Here is an 18,302-nt window from a genome sequence, read left to right on the forward strand (position 1 = left end):
AGAGAGAGAGAGAAGGGCTGAGGCAGGGAAGAGAGAGAGAAGGTCTGAAACAGGCAAAAAAAAACATTTGGCCCCAACACCAATGGCACAAAATATTTGCCCGTCCATTATAGTCAAATGTGAAAGCATTTGCATAATTATCCAACCAGCCACACCAACACCACCCCCTCAGCTTTTACGGAAGGAACATGACCACCCATACGACATCGCAAATTCCATGGCAGTAAAACAAAGACACATTTGGAGTGCCACCGCCTTCAGTTTAAATACAACACAATCCTACCTCAACTGACAGCAACAGCCACCCAGCATTCCCCAACACTTGCCACACGTTCCCCCATGTGCTTCCCTCACACACACTAACAAGGCCAGTCATCATGCAGCCTTGCTCCAGCTTGCCTTGTCAACGACACAACCACACATCTAACTCGGAACCGACAGTGCCCTCATCTGCAGTGTCACCATGGCTCCAACATTAAGTCCTAGTTATTTCTCTTCCCCCAAAAGTAATATAAAAAAACAAAAGGTGGACTACAACACGGTCCTCTATTACCATTGTTGCACTTATATGAGCAGAGCCCGTCATCCCCTCCCAGCAGGTCCAGCGCAGCATTCAGGTACATGTCGATCTTGTGTGCTCCATTGCAAATGGTTTTCATGGTCATCCTCCAGTCGGGGGTCTGGGCTGCTTGTTCTTCTTGGCAATACACTGGCGACACAGACCACATCTCACAAGCTAGGAAAGCCGACAACAACAGCCAAAGCATGGTGCCCGACAACAGCGACAGCCACAAGGCTATTAACAACAGGAGCGTTGCGATACTGTATGTACTCCAGTGCCACTTCTCACAAGCCTCTCTGCTTGCAGAGTCAACGAAAACAGCGTGTCTTTATGTCTATGCCCAGCCCAGCTAAGGAAGCCTGATAAAAACAAGCCCGTGAGTGCCGCTGCTAATTAAAACAAGGTGTTCCTCAAAACCACTGTCACCTCCTCTTCTGTTCATATAACACAGGGTGGTTAGAAGTCCGTAAACATACAGATGAGGAAAAAAAAGAACAGTGAAAAACATTACTGTCCATCTACAAAGCAGTGGATGGGCTTCTGAAAAGGGCAGGGCAACTAAATACATGGTAAACCACACCTGGTGCGAAGGGCTAGCACCTGTGACTCCATCCAGTGATCTGCTATCTGTGAAGACGCGTTTGCAAGCTTTAGAAAGCCATTCTTCCACAGGGGAGCACATTTGCAGGCCGTTTCAGTAGATGAAAGAAGCCATATTAGACACCTCAATTGTCACCCCACTACTTTAGTAAACCATGAAAATAGTTGAGTTAGGTGTTAGTGCAATGTTACGTTTAGTGTGATTTTTGTATTGTTTATTGCTTTTTCATTAGTCATGCGTGACAACGCTCCCTGCCATTTCATTAAAAATGCTAATTACTTGTCACGATACAGAAGACAAACTGGCGGGATGAAATCAGACTGAGTTTAGTAGGGCTCCTTTTGAAGACATCCATAAATATGTCGCATCTGCTAAATACGGATAATAATTTGCATACAATGCTGTACTGTAATTGGATGTTTATAGTGCTTCCTATACCTAGTGAGGCGGTGAAGGGCTTTACGGCATGCAGCACGATACCCCAGAAGCTCTGTGAAATACTGGTTCTGAAACCACTGCCACTTATGCGATAATGCAACTAAAATGTTATAAACATATACCTAATTTGCACTATTTACAATAAAAGCGGAAAACCTGGAGGCTCCGTGACCAAGTCAAACTGAAAGAAAAGGCTATCCGAGTGCACAAGGCTATCCGATCGTAGCCAGCACTCCACAGCGTTTTATTCTTTCTGGTGAACTCGCTGCCAACAACTGTTCTTAAAGGCAGGTGCGTAAGGCAGTCCTGCTTTTAAATGATCCGCGCAGCAGTCTTGGCAAGCCCGATTCTACTTTTAAAGTACCCAAAGGCTGGAATAGAAGGATGATGGAGAAAGGACATTAAAGATACGAAGAGTAAGAGGGGCGAACTGGGGTAGGGATGAAAGAAAAGGCATTAGAAAAAACAGCAAGGATTGAAGACCAGAAGTAATAAAAATGCATATTTTATTCTTTTACAGTGTACTGTATTGTGTCACAATTCATTTTTTTCCACTGCTTCAAGAGCATTGATGGACGTTGTTGCGAAACAATAGGAGACTATGAAGTGAACAAAAATCAAAGGAGGACGTGAAGAGGCGTAAAGAGGCGCTTTACCTTTGACCATGAGTAAAGCGCCTGTGCAGCAATGGCTGCAAAAGTAAACAAATAGAAAAAAACATCTATTTCTTTACTTTTGCTATAATCGCGGCACCCACGCTTTACTTAAAAGTAAAGCGCGGGTGCCGCAATGATAGCAAAAGTAAAGAAATAGATGGTTTTTTCTATTTGTTTACTTTTGCAGCAATCGCGGCACCAGCTTTACCCTTAACCATAAGTAAAGCGCCGTTGCCGCGACTGCTGCAAAAGTAAAGAAATAGAAAAAAACATCTGTTTCTTTACTTTTGCTATAATCGCGGCACCGGCGCTTTACTTTTAAGTAAAGCGCGGGTGCCGCGATTATAGCAAAAGTAAAGAAATAGATGTTTTTTCTATTTGTTTACTTTCGCAGCCATCGCTGCACCGGCGCTTTACTTATGGTTAAAGGTAAAGCGCCGGTACCGCGATTGCTGCAAAAGCGCGGCACCGGCGCATTAAAACCAGATGGCAGCTGTGCACGTTTCGCACACTAGTGCGCGTAACAGCAAGCTGGTAGCCGGCTGCCTCTGGGTAGCACTTCTAAAACCCGCTTACTAAATGTCTCGCTGTAGACAGCGCATGCGCTGGCTCTAGCGAGACCTAAAAATAGCCCTAGCAGGCTATCGCACAATCAGTAACTTCAAGTTCCGCCTTTGGGGTCTACCTTTAGAATTAAGAACAGACCACAAGCCTGTGGTATCTGTATTATCCAAGAAAGACATTGAAAAAAAACACACCCAGAATTTCTAAATAGGTGTTGGTCAGGGATATAACTATAAGGTTGAATATGTCACAGGAGCAAACAGCTGGATAGCTGATTTCCTGTCCAGGTTACCCATCAAAAATAAAGCGGACTCGGAAATTCCTATACTTGTCATATGAGTACCAGCCATTTTAGAAAAAGAATGGACAGAGTTCATGCACACATTGAATTCAGTTGAACAAAAAATCATAAAAGGTTGGCCTAAAAAATGTAATGAACTTCCAAATGATTTAGAACCATTCTGGAATGTTAGTGATGATTTGTCCACAGAGGGGAATCTTATATTAAGGGCAGGTAAAATCATACCCACGATGGGTTTAAGGGAACACATTTCTAATGTTGCCCATGAGGGGTCATTAGGAAAATATTTAACTAAAGCCAAAGTGAGAGAGGATTACTGGTTCCCCTACCTGCATTCTATGATAGAGGACATTGTAAAGAACCGTCATGCATGCAACCCGAGTGACAAATCCAACAACACTCGGAAAACTCCTTTGATCCCCATCAAAGTACCCTCCATCCGATGGGACAAATTAGGGCTGGATATTGTAGGTCCTATTCATGTGCGGGGATTACAAAACAAATATATTCTGGTACTCATTGATTATTTCTCTCACTGTATTACCATGAATTTTGTGAACACAATTAATACAAATGCCCTCATCAATTTCTCAATGGATGTGTTCACTTTTGAAGGTATCCCTAGCCCTTTACTGATGAGGTTCAGTTTTCTTCAGAAGAAATTAAAGAATTCATGGCTAATCTGTCTATCAAACATATAGAAACTCCCCTGTACTGTCCTAAAGCCAGTGGGTTGGTAGAAAGAGCTAATAGAATGATCAAAGTAGCAATACGGTTAGCTGTTGTATCATTTAAACCCATCAATCAAATGGTTAAGGAGATGTTTTGGTCTTATCGTACCACACCCAATAGTGTCACAGGATTATCTCCATTTGTTATGCTCAGAAACAGGAAACCTGGGACAAAATTATCATCAAATTGTCTATTTGAAAACAAAGATGTTTCTATAAATAAATAGGAGACGGGAAAAGGTTGTAAAACATCAAAGTCAATACAAAGAGCGGTATGGCACAACTGGGGAGTGAGGAAACGTGTGGAAAGCTGGACAGTGGGTATTGGTCAAAAAACCTAAAAGAAGTCAGAGCAAGTTTAATAAATATCACAAAGCAGCAAGAATCAAAGAAGTGAAAAACAATGTTGTAGTTTTGAAGATGATAGAATGTGGAGCATGGACAGATTAGCATGTAACATCATTCTGGGACATGGTGTTAAAGATGCTGTAGGGAAAAAAGAGGATGTATTAGACAGCCACAATAACACTCAAAGAGGGAGAAGGGTCATCGCCCTCCGGGGTGGCACAGAGAGTAACATTTCAATTAATTTCCATAGTCAATTTATTGTATATGCCTGTAATCTTTGTTTTTTCCTCACATATAATGGACTATCTTTCTTTGTATTTTCCTATATTATTATTGTTTTTTCAGTATATTCCCTGTATACTCCATCATAGGTTGTTTTTTATGCCGCATGACTGTGTAGAAACATCCTTATTTTCTTTATTATAGAAGGAGGATGTGTTGTAATGTTCATAAAAATGGTAGATTTGAATGTACCAGTCTTCCTCCCTCTTTTTTCCCATTTCTTGGTCTTAACCTTGGAACCCTCAGGTACAGCTGAAATTGAATATTTAGATTCTGTCTGAGTGGAGAGAAAGAGAATCAGTTGGCAAGACTGTATGTCTATTGGTTGATATAAAGACCCTCTTCATCGTGCATAATTCAGAGTAAACTTTTCATTAACATTAGTCTGGAGGGAGCATGTTCAGCCTCTGGGTTTCTTTTGTTTCCAATGCAACCTTCCATCACATCAACAGTTGCTTTTTTTTATCTTCAGACTGCGTAATGGCTAACAGCGACCTTGCATCTGCGCCATCTGAACTGAAATTTAAGTACTTTAAAAAAATCAGCGTCAAAGTGACTGACAAGGAGAGCAAACAGTTGACGGTGGAAGGTCGTAAACTCATTGCCAAGCAGATTCCGTCCAACAACAAAGGTAAGAGGCCTGTGCAGTGTTGCCAATCAGTCCAAAATCACAGGCAGACATACCAACATACAAAAAAAAAATTAGAAATGGAGGCAGGGTATTGGTAGAGCTGGCTTTTATGACAAGAGTTGACTGTGAGGCGTTCTGCCCTCAGACCCCACAAACTTCTACTCCCTCCTAAATGAACACACAAACTAAACAAAAGCTTGCTAAAGCTGCCACGAAGTCCTGAAAGGTTTACACACCCCTTAATGGACATCAGCTGCCGAAAGCCTCCAAAGATGAGCTAGAAACATTTAAGTGTAGGGGTTTTCAGCTTGCCTTGCCTGCTGCCACAGTGTGATATCGGCAAGCCGACGTTGTTTTAAACACAGTGGCAACATGAGAGTTGCCAGGTCTGCACAGGTGACTCCTCGAGCCGTTCCTGGCCTTCATCCATAATTACTTTTCACGTTGAGACTGGTGGTTTCCTTTCACCCTTTTGAATTGATCCTTTCTAGCTCATTGTGCGCAAAGTGGTTTTTGGCTGAAAATGCAGGACTGGTTGAAGGTGTCAAAGTGAAATCAGACAACTTGTCAGCTTCAATGTTTGCTAAAGCTCCCGCCTGCCTCCATTGCACGGTGCGACATTATTACTGCACATTTATAATAGACAAAGGCAAGGCCTCAGCTGCTGCAAGGTAACGGTCTAGGAATGGCTAGAGTTATCACTCATGACATAGAGATAAGCAGCTTGTCAACTAGAGGTCCCACACCGGGCAATAGAGAGGGGCCCTACAAGGTAGATTTCAGATGAAGGATTATGCCGCAGATCTTGTAGTGTTCCATGAGATAGCACCTGGAAGCCCACTGTGTTTTCAGCTGTGATATTCCAAGCACTGTTCGAGAGCACAATCCCCTTCCTCAACTGGTGGATTCTATGTGTTGGCCAGGCGAGCAGCTGTCGTACCTAGTACCCATGGGATCCGGAGTCTGATTCTCATTGGCCAGAGTAACTTCTTCTCAGCATTACAGCTTGGCCAGGGGCAGGGGCTGTCCTCAAAAAGTACAGCTTATTCTCAAGCCAACCCTTGACACCAGCCCTGGAGCTGTATAAATGCAAGGCGCAGCCCGTTCTTGCTTGCCTGAACTTGCACTTTTTACTGTAGGCAGCTGGGGACTCCAAACCCCAATGATCACCGCGCCAGGAAGTGGCGTGTCAAGTCATATGCACCGCCGGCGCATAAAGGATCTCTCGGGCTCCCTCAGCGGGGGAGCCTGTTCTTGCTTGCCTGCACTTGCAATTTCTACCGGAGGCAGCTGGGGACTCGAAACCCCAACGACCACTGCGCCAGGAGGTGCCGTGTCACGTCATACGTGCTGGAGGCGCATAAAGGATCTCTCAGGCTCGTGGGCGCGCGTGCCCTGGCTAAGGGCGAGCCTGTCTGCGCCTGTCAGAGCCAGGAAGAGGTGGGGTGGGGCCACCCCCCTAGGCTGCCATGGACGAATCGGTAGAACTGTAAGTGATTTCAACGATTGACTCAATGGAACTATGACCCCCTGTGTCTCTATATGAACATTTGGACAATACCTTTTCACCTGTTACACTGCTGTATCAGATCTGTTTTTACTCTTGTTTTTCAGGTATTTTGGTGAGGGTGGTTGGATCTGTCTTTTGTCTAGAATTAGCCTTCTTGGAGTACTTAGCTACTCGGAAATGTGCTGAGCATATAACAAGAAATGGGTAAAAGAAAGGCACAGGCATAGCCATTGCTGAACAAGAGGCCCTCTAGTGAGTCGTGCCATGAGGCTAGTGACAGGATAGAGACTATCTTGACAGAATGCCAGGATATAGCTTGCTCTCTCTTACCAAGTTCTTTGCCCCTACCTGGTAGTCCCACTAGCACTGCAAACGGTCTTGGCTCTATGACTGCCACTTCACCTGAACCTCCACCAGCTAAAAAATCTGCCAAGCATATTCCTTTAATGTTTAAAAACACAATAAAGGGCGTAGTAAGACCGCAGACATTGGATCCCCTGGAGCAGAATGGAGTGTAGCAGTTACTCAACCTGGAACTGACCCAAATAGAATGCACAGTATAACATTGACTGTTGATATTGAGTGCCAACATAGATTTGATGTTCTTGTAATAGAGGAAGCAGAGTTGGGGTGGTGGGCGATGACCCTGTAGAGGCATGCAAAATCACTGTTGGCATAATCCAGTCACTAAAAGATCCTATCAAAAACCTGAGGGATGAAGTAATCTCACTTGGAGTCAAGGCTGATGCCTTGATGGAGAGGGCTAATGATGGAAAGATAATGGCATCAGAAACTGTACCACCACAAACGAGTAGGGCTGCAAATGGGGTAGTGGCATGTAGCCAGGTTAATGCAAGTAGATCTTGTGATTCTGCACGAACAAGGTACATCCAGTCTACACCATATACCACTGTGGACAGTAGCACGCAAGATATTGCAAATCAAATTCAGAGGAATACCCCTGGAGCCACACAAGATAGGGGCATAGATAGAGGAGATGTTGTTTTGGATGAAGGAAACACTTAGATACGAGCCAATGGAATGGCAACAGACAGGGGGATTGTATGGGATGGTGTTTATATGAGATCTAGGGTACGGGAAAATTGTGCGGTGATCTACCTTACCAAAGTCCCAAAACTCCCTTTTAGAAGCTTTGAAGATCAGGGCTTGCTTAAGAACAAGGTCACCCATTGGTTCAGGTCTACCCATCACTTCCACTCAATCATCAGGGATGATATAAAAGTGGTAAGAAGAGTCCCCATGCAGAAGTCATCTTGGGATATGATTGAGATTAGCTTCTATGATGTTGGTATTATCAATGTTCTATAGTCAATCGACTCATGCACAATCCCCCCAGAAAACTTCAGCATTTCCATCAGATGCAGACCTTCAGCTGGAGTTCCCCCCAGGCCCCCACGGATATCTAATGCTGATACCCACACCAGATCGCTTTTACCAACTTATGGGCCATTCCCAATTAGGTTGCCCCTACCTAACATGGGTGAATGGAGAGGGTATAGTTGACCTCTGTATGAGGCCTAGATGATATCAGCAAATAGAATAGGATTTTTAAGTTTCCCGATGACGCCATTTCCCAGTCCTCTCTCAGTAATAACTCCTCTCCTATCTGACACGAGTACTGGCCCAGAGGAAAATAGTGAGATCATCCCACTGGTGGAAAGTGGGCATGGGGATGTTTTACCCCTGGGACGTGTAGAAGGGGGAGTTCTGGTAAACCAGTTGCTAAAGGTCCTTGTATGGAATGTGGCTGGGATCTCTAAGTCACTGGTGGACCCAAAAGGGTGTTCTTTTGTAGACTCCTTTGACGTAATCCTCTTCCAAGAAACTTGAAGTTTGCAATGTCCGCACAGAAGTGGCTTTTCCACCTATGCCATTAATGTTGCTAGAAAAGAGATGGGTAGACCCTCTGGGGGGCTAGCAGTATGGGTGAAAATTGACCTAGGGGTTAAGGTCAAACATTTACATGTTGATTCCGAAGAAATTTTAGCAATGGAGCTTACTACCTGCGGTGGTCCAAAAATTAGAATGTTTAATGTCTACAATGGAGTGCTGCGGGCCCAGTAGGAAACCAGTACATTGCGCACTCTAGATCTTGCTTTGTCACATTATGCAGATAATATGCCAGTATTGGTGGTGGGCGACTTTATTTGTGCATTTGAACCGCTTGCCCCGATCTCCGCAGACCTGACTGATGAGTGGGACAGCAAGTGGCAAATTCCTCCGCTTGAACTTCCTTTAGCAAGGTGGTCCAAGAGAGGAGCCCAGTTGATGGCTTTCACTATGCAGCATGATCTGAGAGCCACGAATGGAAGGGCACTTTCTGACCCAAATGGGGATCCTACTTTCAATAGGTTGGGTCACAAAAGTAGGATAGATTATTGCCTGGCATCGCTCAACCTTTGATATTCAGTTAAAGAAATGGCAGTGGTTAAAAGGGTTGAAAGTGACCACAATGCCCTAGTACTTACTCTAACCAAGCAGGGTATTGCTAAACCTCCTAAAAGGGGCTGCCCAGATGTAGGTACCCTGACAATCTCTAATAACCAGAGATCAATTAGATGGGACTGGGTGGAGGCTCATCCAGGGGTATAAGACCTGGCCAAGAGAAAGGTCCGTTTCCTATTGGGGGAAATAGCCAATTACACTTATGACAACGGTGCAAAGATACTGGACCAAAGACATGAGTCCCTGTAAAACGAGTTAAGGGAATTGTTAGGTCAATTGCTCAACCCCTAAAAGAAGGAAAGTATTAATACACATCAGAGGTTAGCGCAGCAGGGGGCCTGGTATAATAAGGATTGTAGGCTCCAAAAGTAGGTGCTTATAAGGGCAGTTAAGCAGAAATCACGTACTGAGATAGAGGCCTATAGAGACAAGTACAACCGGGCAATTGAATCCAAAGGGAAGGAGTGGGAGGGCTCCATGTGGTCTGCCTTACGAAATGCCCTTTCAGCCAAAGACTCGAAGAGCTTTTGGAGTATAGCAGCATACTGGCTTAAAGGGAACTGGAGAGCCCTAGAATATACAGTTCAGCCAGAGGACTGGGCTGCTTACTTTGGCTCCCTTAACGAGTCAAGGGATGCTAGAGTTAAGGAGATATCTCAGGGCCAGAGGCCCGTATATGAGGGTGGAGACCTTTCTTTTTCTATTGAAGAAATGCAAGTAGCTATTGGCTCGTGCATTTCGGCCCGTGCGCCCGGACCAGACAGGATCCTCAAAGATCTCTATAAGGTGGAAATAGCACCCTGGGCATCTTATATAAACCTTCTGACTAATTCAATCCTCAAAGGTACCCCTATCCCTCCCTCGTGGAAAAATGCAAAGGTCGTCCCCATTTATAAAAAGGGGGACAGAACAAGGCCATCTAGCTACAGGCCTATCAGTATTATCGATTCCCTGCAGAAAATTTTCTGTAAGCAAATATTGGGTCGGATACAGGACTGGATTTTAGAGTTCAGTATCCTGAGTGATCTCCAGGCAGGTTTTCGAGTTAGAATAAGTACCTTGGACCAAACCTTTTGTTTACTGTGTATTTATTGGAAAGAAGTGCAAGTCAAGGGAGGAAAGCTTTATGTGGTCTTCGTTGACTTACGGTCTGCCTACGACCTTGTTCCGCGTGCAAGTCTTTGGAGGGTTTTAAAGGAGCAAGGCATACAAAGTAATCTTTTAGACATTCTAATTAGACTTCATTCATCTAACACAGCACAGGTGAGGTGGGGCCCGAACAATCAAGTTACAGATTCCTTCCCGGTCCAGTGTGGAGTGAGGCAGGGCTGTGTTTTAGCCCCTACAACATCATTGATAAAAAGGATAAAAAGTGTGAATGTTTTAGATAGAGATGGGTGTGATGCACCAAAAATTGGAAAAAAAGAGTTCCCGCTCTTCTTTTTGCCGATGATACACTTTTAATTTCAAAATCGCCGCAGGTACTGCAACAGCTTTTAAATGATTTTACTAAGTTTTGCAATGGGCAAAGGCTGGTGCTAAATGATTCCAAAACTAAATGTGATCTTTAGAAAAGGAGTGACTGACCCCACTAAAAAAACCTGTGCTAGCTGGTAACATCAATCTCGAGCGAGTTGATGCCTTTGATTAGTTAGGCATTCGCCTGACACCATCAATTATTTGGGCAGCTCATATTGAAAAAGTTAAAATGCAACTCATATATAGGACTGCCAATATTACTAAAATACACAGGAAAACCCTGTCAAGACAAGTTGCAGTCGCTCTGCACATCTATAATACAAAGGTATTAGGTGGGGCACTTTATGGAGCCAAATTGTGGGCTATTGAGATGACATATGGTTTGTCCACAATCGAGAATCACTTTTTAAATCTCTGGTAGACTTACCTGCTAGTACCCCGTTGGTGCCCCTATACCTGGATCTTGTGCAAAGGCAGTTTGCACATAGATTAAGCTATAAACTCCTTATGTTCTGGCACAGGCTGTGGACTGTGGATGAACTTTTGCCATATAGAGAGCCACTTTTTGAGCTATTGAAGTCTCCATCAATAATCTCAATCCCCTGGTTTAGAACACTAAAGGAGTTACTGGGGAGACTTGGGATGCAGGGTTTTTGTACTGACCCCGACAGTCTGGTAACTAATTCTCGAGCGAGTCTGAAAGACAAGTTCTGGGAAGTAACATCATTGCAAGCCTTGGCAAAAGTAGAGGGCCGTTTGACTACTGAATTTTTAAACTTTAAATCGTACCCCTGTTTTAAGGACACATTAGATGAAATTGTACCCCTCTGGCCCGTAAACTTTGTTTTCAGTTTCGTTATATGACTATACCTACAACACTTCTTTGCAAAAAGTGGTGTAAATATGTCCCTACTGATGATCTCTGTCCGGCTTGTAATGCTAGTTCTGAATATATTGTGCATCTGATATTTTTTTGCCCAAACTACAAACTTCTTAGGAAAAAATGGATAATACCCCTCTGTAAACTAATCGGCCCAGACCACTACCTAGAAGTGTTAAGAATTCTGAGTGCTGACACACGCAGCGGTTTGGTGTTTGGATTATCTAGGTACCGGCAGGCACTGTGGTTAAAGCGTTTGAAATGAACTTAATGATGTATTGCACTTTCTAAATCTATGTGATTTTAAATATATTTCTATGGAGCTGATATGTGATTTGCCAAAAATAGAATCGGAATATGCATTGAGAATTTGACGTTTGAAAAGCATTTTATGATGTATTCTGTCCTTTAATGTGATTTTAGATCGATTTTAAAAAGATGATCTTATTACTTTTCCACACCCATCTGGTGTGAATGGAATTTGGGTTGAATAAAGTACAAAGCTACGAGCACTGGGAAACGTTTGTGCAGTTCTACCGAGGGGTTTGTGCAGCCCCTCTGAATACAATGAAATCAACCCTGAAAATAATCTTTATGAAAGCCAATAATTCATGGAGCAAAGGCCTGCAAACCGCCTGCACTGCATTACAGCTTGACATGATCAAACTGCAGGATCTTATTCATCAGCCTGGCATATTAAAATCTATATTAAAAAAACAAGTTAGATGATTATCTAGGGAAGAAGACATAAAGGAATTGAATTGTTCCAAAAGTAACATTGGGATACTTCCAAGCTCCTATGAAGATCGGTTAAGGCAACCATATCTCGACGCTGCATTAAACAAGATCATTTTAAAGCAAATGTTAACAGCAAGGCTTATGGCATTGCCGATAAAAGATATTAACAGGTGCCGGCAATCCATAGAGGCGATCACCACCTGCAGACTATGTCACCAGTATGAGGAATCTATGGTTCATTTGGACTGCATATGCCATTGCTTGATACATGCACGTCGCACTTTACTGAGGCCATTGTTTTTAAAATATGGGATGCGTATTTTCAATGATGCTATGAAACTTTTGTTCAGCCTGGAGATCCCGAGGGAACTGGCTAGGTTCGCCCAATTTGCACACAAAGTTAAAGAACGTTTAAGTAATGCACATTTCACTTTGGAACTTCAAGACTGCACTTAGGGTATGCCCAGCCTTTGATTTGCATGTTATGACATGATTTGTGGATGCTGCATCTTATTGCATCTTCTGTCACAAAATAGGTCTGCCTTGAACGCCTCTTTATCCAGAAATTCTATATGATTTTGCCTGATTCGTGAAGTTTCCACACAGGGGAAAGTCCCTTGTTTTTTTGTTTTTTTTAAATTTACGTAGCCAATTTTTTCTTTCTCTTTTCTTCTCTTTTCACAATTGATCTATGGGTTTTAGTGTTTTTATTATCTATGATCTGCATTTCCAGGATTTTTTTTAGCGGATGTAGTACATCAAATTTGTAGTAGTTAATGATGGTTACTGTCGCAAGCAAGTTTTGTGGATATTTTATAGGAAACTTTTTGTAACAATTTTTGTTAATTGATACAATAAAAATGTCATTCATTCATTCATTCACACCCATCAGCTTTCTTTTTAATGTATAATGTATGTGCTGTGTACTTTTATGATCCCTTGTGATCAAAATAAAGTAATAATGAATGAATGAATGGCAAGGTGCAGGCAGTAGCATTGTATGGATCAAAACTCTGGGGTATTGGTGGCACTCAACAACTAACAAATGGGGAAAACAAGTTTGTGAGGAGACTAATGGGGCTATCATCATCAACACCACTCATCCCAATGTTTCATTATCAAAACATGAAGCGCATAGGGCAAATTGCAACACTGCGACCACTGCGTTATTGGATACGCTTGTGGATAACACCAGAATTAGCTGATTGTAGAGAAGGTGTAAGAGAACTCCTAGCCATTGATATATGTCTCACTTTCTTTTGGCTAAGATTTGTCAAGAAGTGGCTCATAGAATTAGGCCTCAGTTCATACTGGACCGAGTCGTATAGCTTAACATCAAGTTGCAAAAACGTACTGAAGAGAACTTATCGGTGAAAGATCCTGAACGTACTTCACTGTGACCCAAGATTCGGAAGGCTAACAACCTATTTTCTTACTATAAAACCGAACCCAAGCTTTGAAGAATGTCTTGATAATGTACAACCACATTTAGCAAGAACTCTGTATTTGAAATTAAGGTATGACACTCTGCAGCTCAAGAGTTATACAGCAAATTGGCGAACAAAGGCAGACCACACCTGCTCTTTATGCACTACATGCACCTTAAGGTCTACTGAAAACACAGCACATATCCTATTCTTCTGCCACGCATATGCCGGGATAAGGAGGAAATGGATACGTCCGTTGTGTAATACACTGGGATTCAGGAAGCACCAAGATGCATTGGGGGTGCTGACAGTTAGCGCTGTACCCTATGTAATATTTGCCTTATCTCGATATTTGTTTGTTGTAGGGATTAGAAGAGTCAAAATGGGGCTAAAGCTGTGATGCCGCAATGAATAACGCACCTTTTTAATTGGAAAAGCACTTTGAATTGCACAGAACTATCTGTTATTTTAATTGTATCAAACAACGTTTTAGCTGATTTTAAATATGTATACATCAGAGGGATGTACTGGAATACTTAGTGACCAGCTTATACTGTTTTATCCTGAGATTGATGATCATTTTACTGAGAATATTACATATATTGCTTGATGAATTTTAGATCATATCATTGGGGTGTTTTACACATGTACACAGTACAGTCGGGTATAGGCAATTGAATATTTTGTGAATATTTTGTATTGCTGTGAAACTTTTTATGGCCTTTGGACGAAATAAAGTATTTTCTTAAATTTTCTACATTAATGGAGCAACCTTCGGGGACATCTGAGGTTGATACACAATACATTTTCCTTCTGTAAGAGGCTGAAGATTTGGATATTTAAAAAAAACTTTTTATCTTCTCCTCCCTCACACCAACATTGTTCCTTTTGACTATTATGCCAGCACATTTAGGCGGTATGGAATATGGGCTGCTTCAAATAGGTCAAAGCGAAAAAACATAAATAAAATAGGACTATGCTACACAGCAGTAACTCTGTGTAACCACTTTCTTAACAGATACCCTAGAAATCCACCTCTATGCAGTGCCTGGAAATATCCCAGAGAATTTTCTGGCTGACTCAGAGTCACCGTCCATCCTGAAGAAGATTATGGAAGACGCCGGGTCATGTTTTATCTTGGAGAAGCTTCTGGGCGACACGGATTCACTCTCCAAGCTGCAGAAATTCATGAATGGCTCCCAGTCATTAGCCAGGGATGGCTCTGCATCGCAGTACGCTCTGAATACGATGGCCTCCTGGAATCAACTCAAGAAGCTGCCAGTTGCTTTCTGTTTCACAGGGACAAACCTCTACTTGGCTGATGGGAAGCAGTCTTCCCTCTCTCTGGAGGTATGTGTCTTGCAGCAGGCAGGTGCTTCATTGCACAATGAGGAAAAAAAATAAACACTATTCTTTGGAATAAGGCTACTGGCTTCCATGGCAACAATCATTGACAAAGCCAATAGGTTTGACACTGGCTGCTAGCTTTATGGCTTTGCCTGTGCTTTTTTGTCATGTTTTCTGTAAAACTTTATTATCGGGGCATATTCCTAGCCCTTGCTAATATAAAAGTAAAATGTTGGTGAAAAGAAAAAATATTTTTGGGGTCTCAAAAAGCCCACATTGCCATAATAGCACCTGGCTCTGAAGGGAACTGCGTGTGTTGTGCTCCTTGTGAAAATACAGCATGCTGTCACTCCCAGGGAAGTTAGCCAATGGCTGCAGTGATCGTACCCATTGCCCCATGCTGGATGCTGTAGTGGGAAGAAGAAAAAAGGTGAATGACACAACAGACTATATTGTCCTTTCCGCCACTTTCGCTCCTTGGGATAGCTTTTTAATGATTGAAAAGCAAAAAATGCAGACAAAGGTAAATGAACAACACAAATTGTTTATAATTACAACAATGTTGCTGCAAATGAAGGACCAATTTTAGGAAGTGCTATCCAACACAGGTTAATGAGTCACAGATCCATGCCATATTTTCGGGATAGCCCCTGAATAAACGAGTGCCATTCAGATTCACTGTTTGCAAGAGCCAGGGCTGATGAAAGATAAGCCCAGCAAATTATGTGACAGCAGGCACATGCGCGCTAGTGCATATGTCTGCAAAAAAGTGCCTGGCTGCTGCTTCGGGGAATTGTGAATAATAGACTTAGAAGGGGTCAGGAAATGTGAAGGGTGGGGCCCCGTAGACAATTGAAAGGAACCGCCGCTGTTCACAGCTCTTTCCTTGCATTCTCCAATCGCTCTCACACCCCACCAAAAATCCCCCAGTTAACTCGTCATGTCCAGCTTTAAAGCCCCAGACTTTGTATTCCCGTCCTCTGTGCTCCCCAACCGAGGGATGGAAACACCCACCACACCTTACTCTCCACTCCCCTCCCAAATCACCGCCTACCTATTCTTGCTACAAAACCTGTTCTATTGTGGCATTTGTGAAAAACATATTTTAAAAGGGACAGGTGGGCAGATCTAGCTTTGCCTTTGCTCCCTTTCAGGTACCCTAGTTCCTTTAGTTTTGAACCTCAAGGAAGGTACAACTGATTAGAGACACCTTACAGAAATTTTAAAACTGAAGGGCATGAGAAGCGTGAGTGGAGCTGTACAGCAGCCATTTTTAACTCACCATCCTGACAGTGAGAGGAAAGGGTGATTTTGAACCAAGGACCTTGTTATTGTATTATAATATCCCTATTAATGTGAGAAAAGTGGTGTACAAGTTGTGGTATGCATGGTCTATGCATGCAGGATGTTTGTGTTTATGGTGTAAATGAGTGAATTTTGTGAGGTGTGCAGGGTGTGCTATGGTGCTACGCTATGTGTGTTGAAGATGTTTGTGTGCAACGAGTAGTTTTGGAGTGCTGGAATTGAAAGTTTGTGCATAGTGCAAGGTCTACGTGTATTCGACTGGACATCCAGGGAGTGGTTGTGCAAAGTGTGCTTGCACAGGTTGTGTGTGTACGGGTTGATATACAAGGTGTTCATGAAAGGTTGGGGTTGGGGGTGGTGATTGCAAGGGTGCATACTTTTCTAGGATTTTAATTTCCTTATCCTAAAACGCCTATTTCTCTCTCTCTCTTTTTTTTCTCTCTCTCTACCCTCCTGAACTCATTCCAGGAGAAGTCTTCAAAAGAGCTTGAGGAGATCAGTGGCTCCAACACTCGGTTCATCTTCTGGCAGGGGATGGAACAAAGTTTGCAAAGCTTCGAATCAGGCATTAACAAGGATTTCTACATCTGTACCAGTGCAGGAGGCAGCACCAGCCCTGTAGAGCTGAAGACGGGCCCGGAGCTCCAGCAGGCGATCTCCCAATTCCGAGTATCTGAATAAGAAATTAGGACAGCCCAGCACCCAACCATGCACCAAGAGGGGGAGACTCCAAAACAAAGTTGTTGATTGATGAGGACAGGAGATTAGGATTCTCCGGAAGTAAGCAATATCTACTGGTAGTCCCACCATCCCCCCGCTATGACAAAGACGATGGTGGCATTGAAAAATCTAGCCTTAAAAGATGCAGGGTCTTATTTGGACTTGGGGTGGTGTGAGACGTTCCCCACAAGCTGGCAGGGGTACTTTCCACCCTGTTTACTGTGCATTGGTGTCAACTGCACACTAAATATGGCCTACAAGAACCGGACAAGACATTCGCCACTTTTCGGTACATGGCCAGCTCCTCCAAATCCTAAATAATACAATTAGACTGCTATATATAGACTTCCAAAATATTGATCATATATAAATATTGTCACAATTTTTTTTACTAGGGTGAAACCCAACTGTAATGCACTTGATCCCACATTTGCTAATCCTAACAATGTTAGACTTCCATCTTTCACCACCCATCACATATGTGATCTAACAGATAATGCGAGAGTTCCATAGCCATGGGGGAAATTATATGTTATGTAAAATATATAACAGTTACCCATTTAGCAAATTTGCCAGTTTCAAGTGGATAATCCGGCTGCTCCCTTGTTAGGAAGTCTCCATGGATCTGTGTTTCATATTATTTCCAATAATAAAAAAAATGCAATAAAATGATAACAGTAATTTAAACTAAATTGTTTATATAGACTTGAATAACACTATTTTCTCCTCGAAATATAATATTTTATTCCAGGGCACCTGCTGCCAGATCCCATGCAAATTCTGCAAATGTAGGCGAGACAGAGTTAAGGGCTGAGGTCAGATATGAACACTTGTTTTTTCAGTGCAGCCTCTTCCAGTACAAAGCCACTGAAAAATAGGTCAATGAGTGAGTGAGTGAGTAAGTGAGTGAGAGAGTAAGTGAGTGAGTGAGTGAGTGAGTGAGTGAGTGAGTGAGTGAGTGATTGATTGATTAGTGGATGCTGATGGAATGTCTAGATGAAGGTGATATAATCTAATACTACATTCATACTGCTTGTCTGTGTTTACCCACCAGCAGACAAGTTTTAATATTGTTGAAGAGCAAAAAACTCATCGAAGAAGTTTGGGATGCAAAGAGACAGCACAGCTGAACATTCGAGTAAAGGTTTATTTGCAGACAGCTCATCGTCAAGGCAGGGTCCGAATGAACCGTAGACGAACAGTCAAAACATAGTCAAATAAACACAATCCAGAATGCAGACTATATATAAAAACCTTTTTAATGATGCAACAGCAAAAACCATGAAAGGTCAATGGCTAATACATGTCTGCATTTC

General features: G+C 42.7%; 1 protein-coding gene across 1 annotated transcript in view; it reads left to right on the top strand.

Moving 5' to 3' along the window:
- Window positions 1-17,678, top strand: part of LOC146784295 (uncharacterized) — a 305,758-nt gene extending 288,080 nt beyond the window's left edge. Inside the window, exons 6-8 of the mRNA XM_085635523.1 lie at window positions 4,956-5,114; window positions 14,633-14,964; window positions 16,735-17,678. Coding sequence (XP_085491649.1) covers window positions 4,956-5,114; window positions 14,633-14,964; window positions 16,735-16,947 — 704 coding nt within the window. The 3' untranslated portion in view covers window positions 16,948-17,678. The remainder of the gene's footprint in view (window positions 1-4,955; window positions 5,115-14,632; window positions 14,965-16,734) is intronic.
- Window positions 17,679-18,302: the final 624 nt, after the last annotated feature.

The sequence above is a fragment of the Triturus cristatus genome, chromosome 11 (assembly GCF_964204655.1).
Source record: "Triturus cristatus chromosome 11, aTriCri1.1, whole genome shotgun sequence".
In the NCBI taxonomy this organism is placed as follows: Eukaryota; Metazoa; Chordata; class Amphibia; order Caudata; family Salamandridae; genus Triturus; species Triturus cristatus.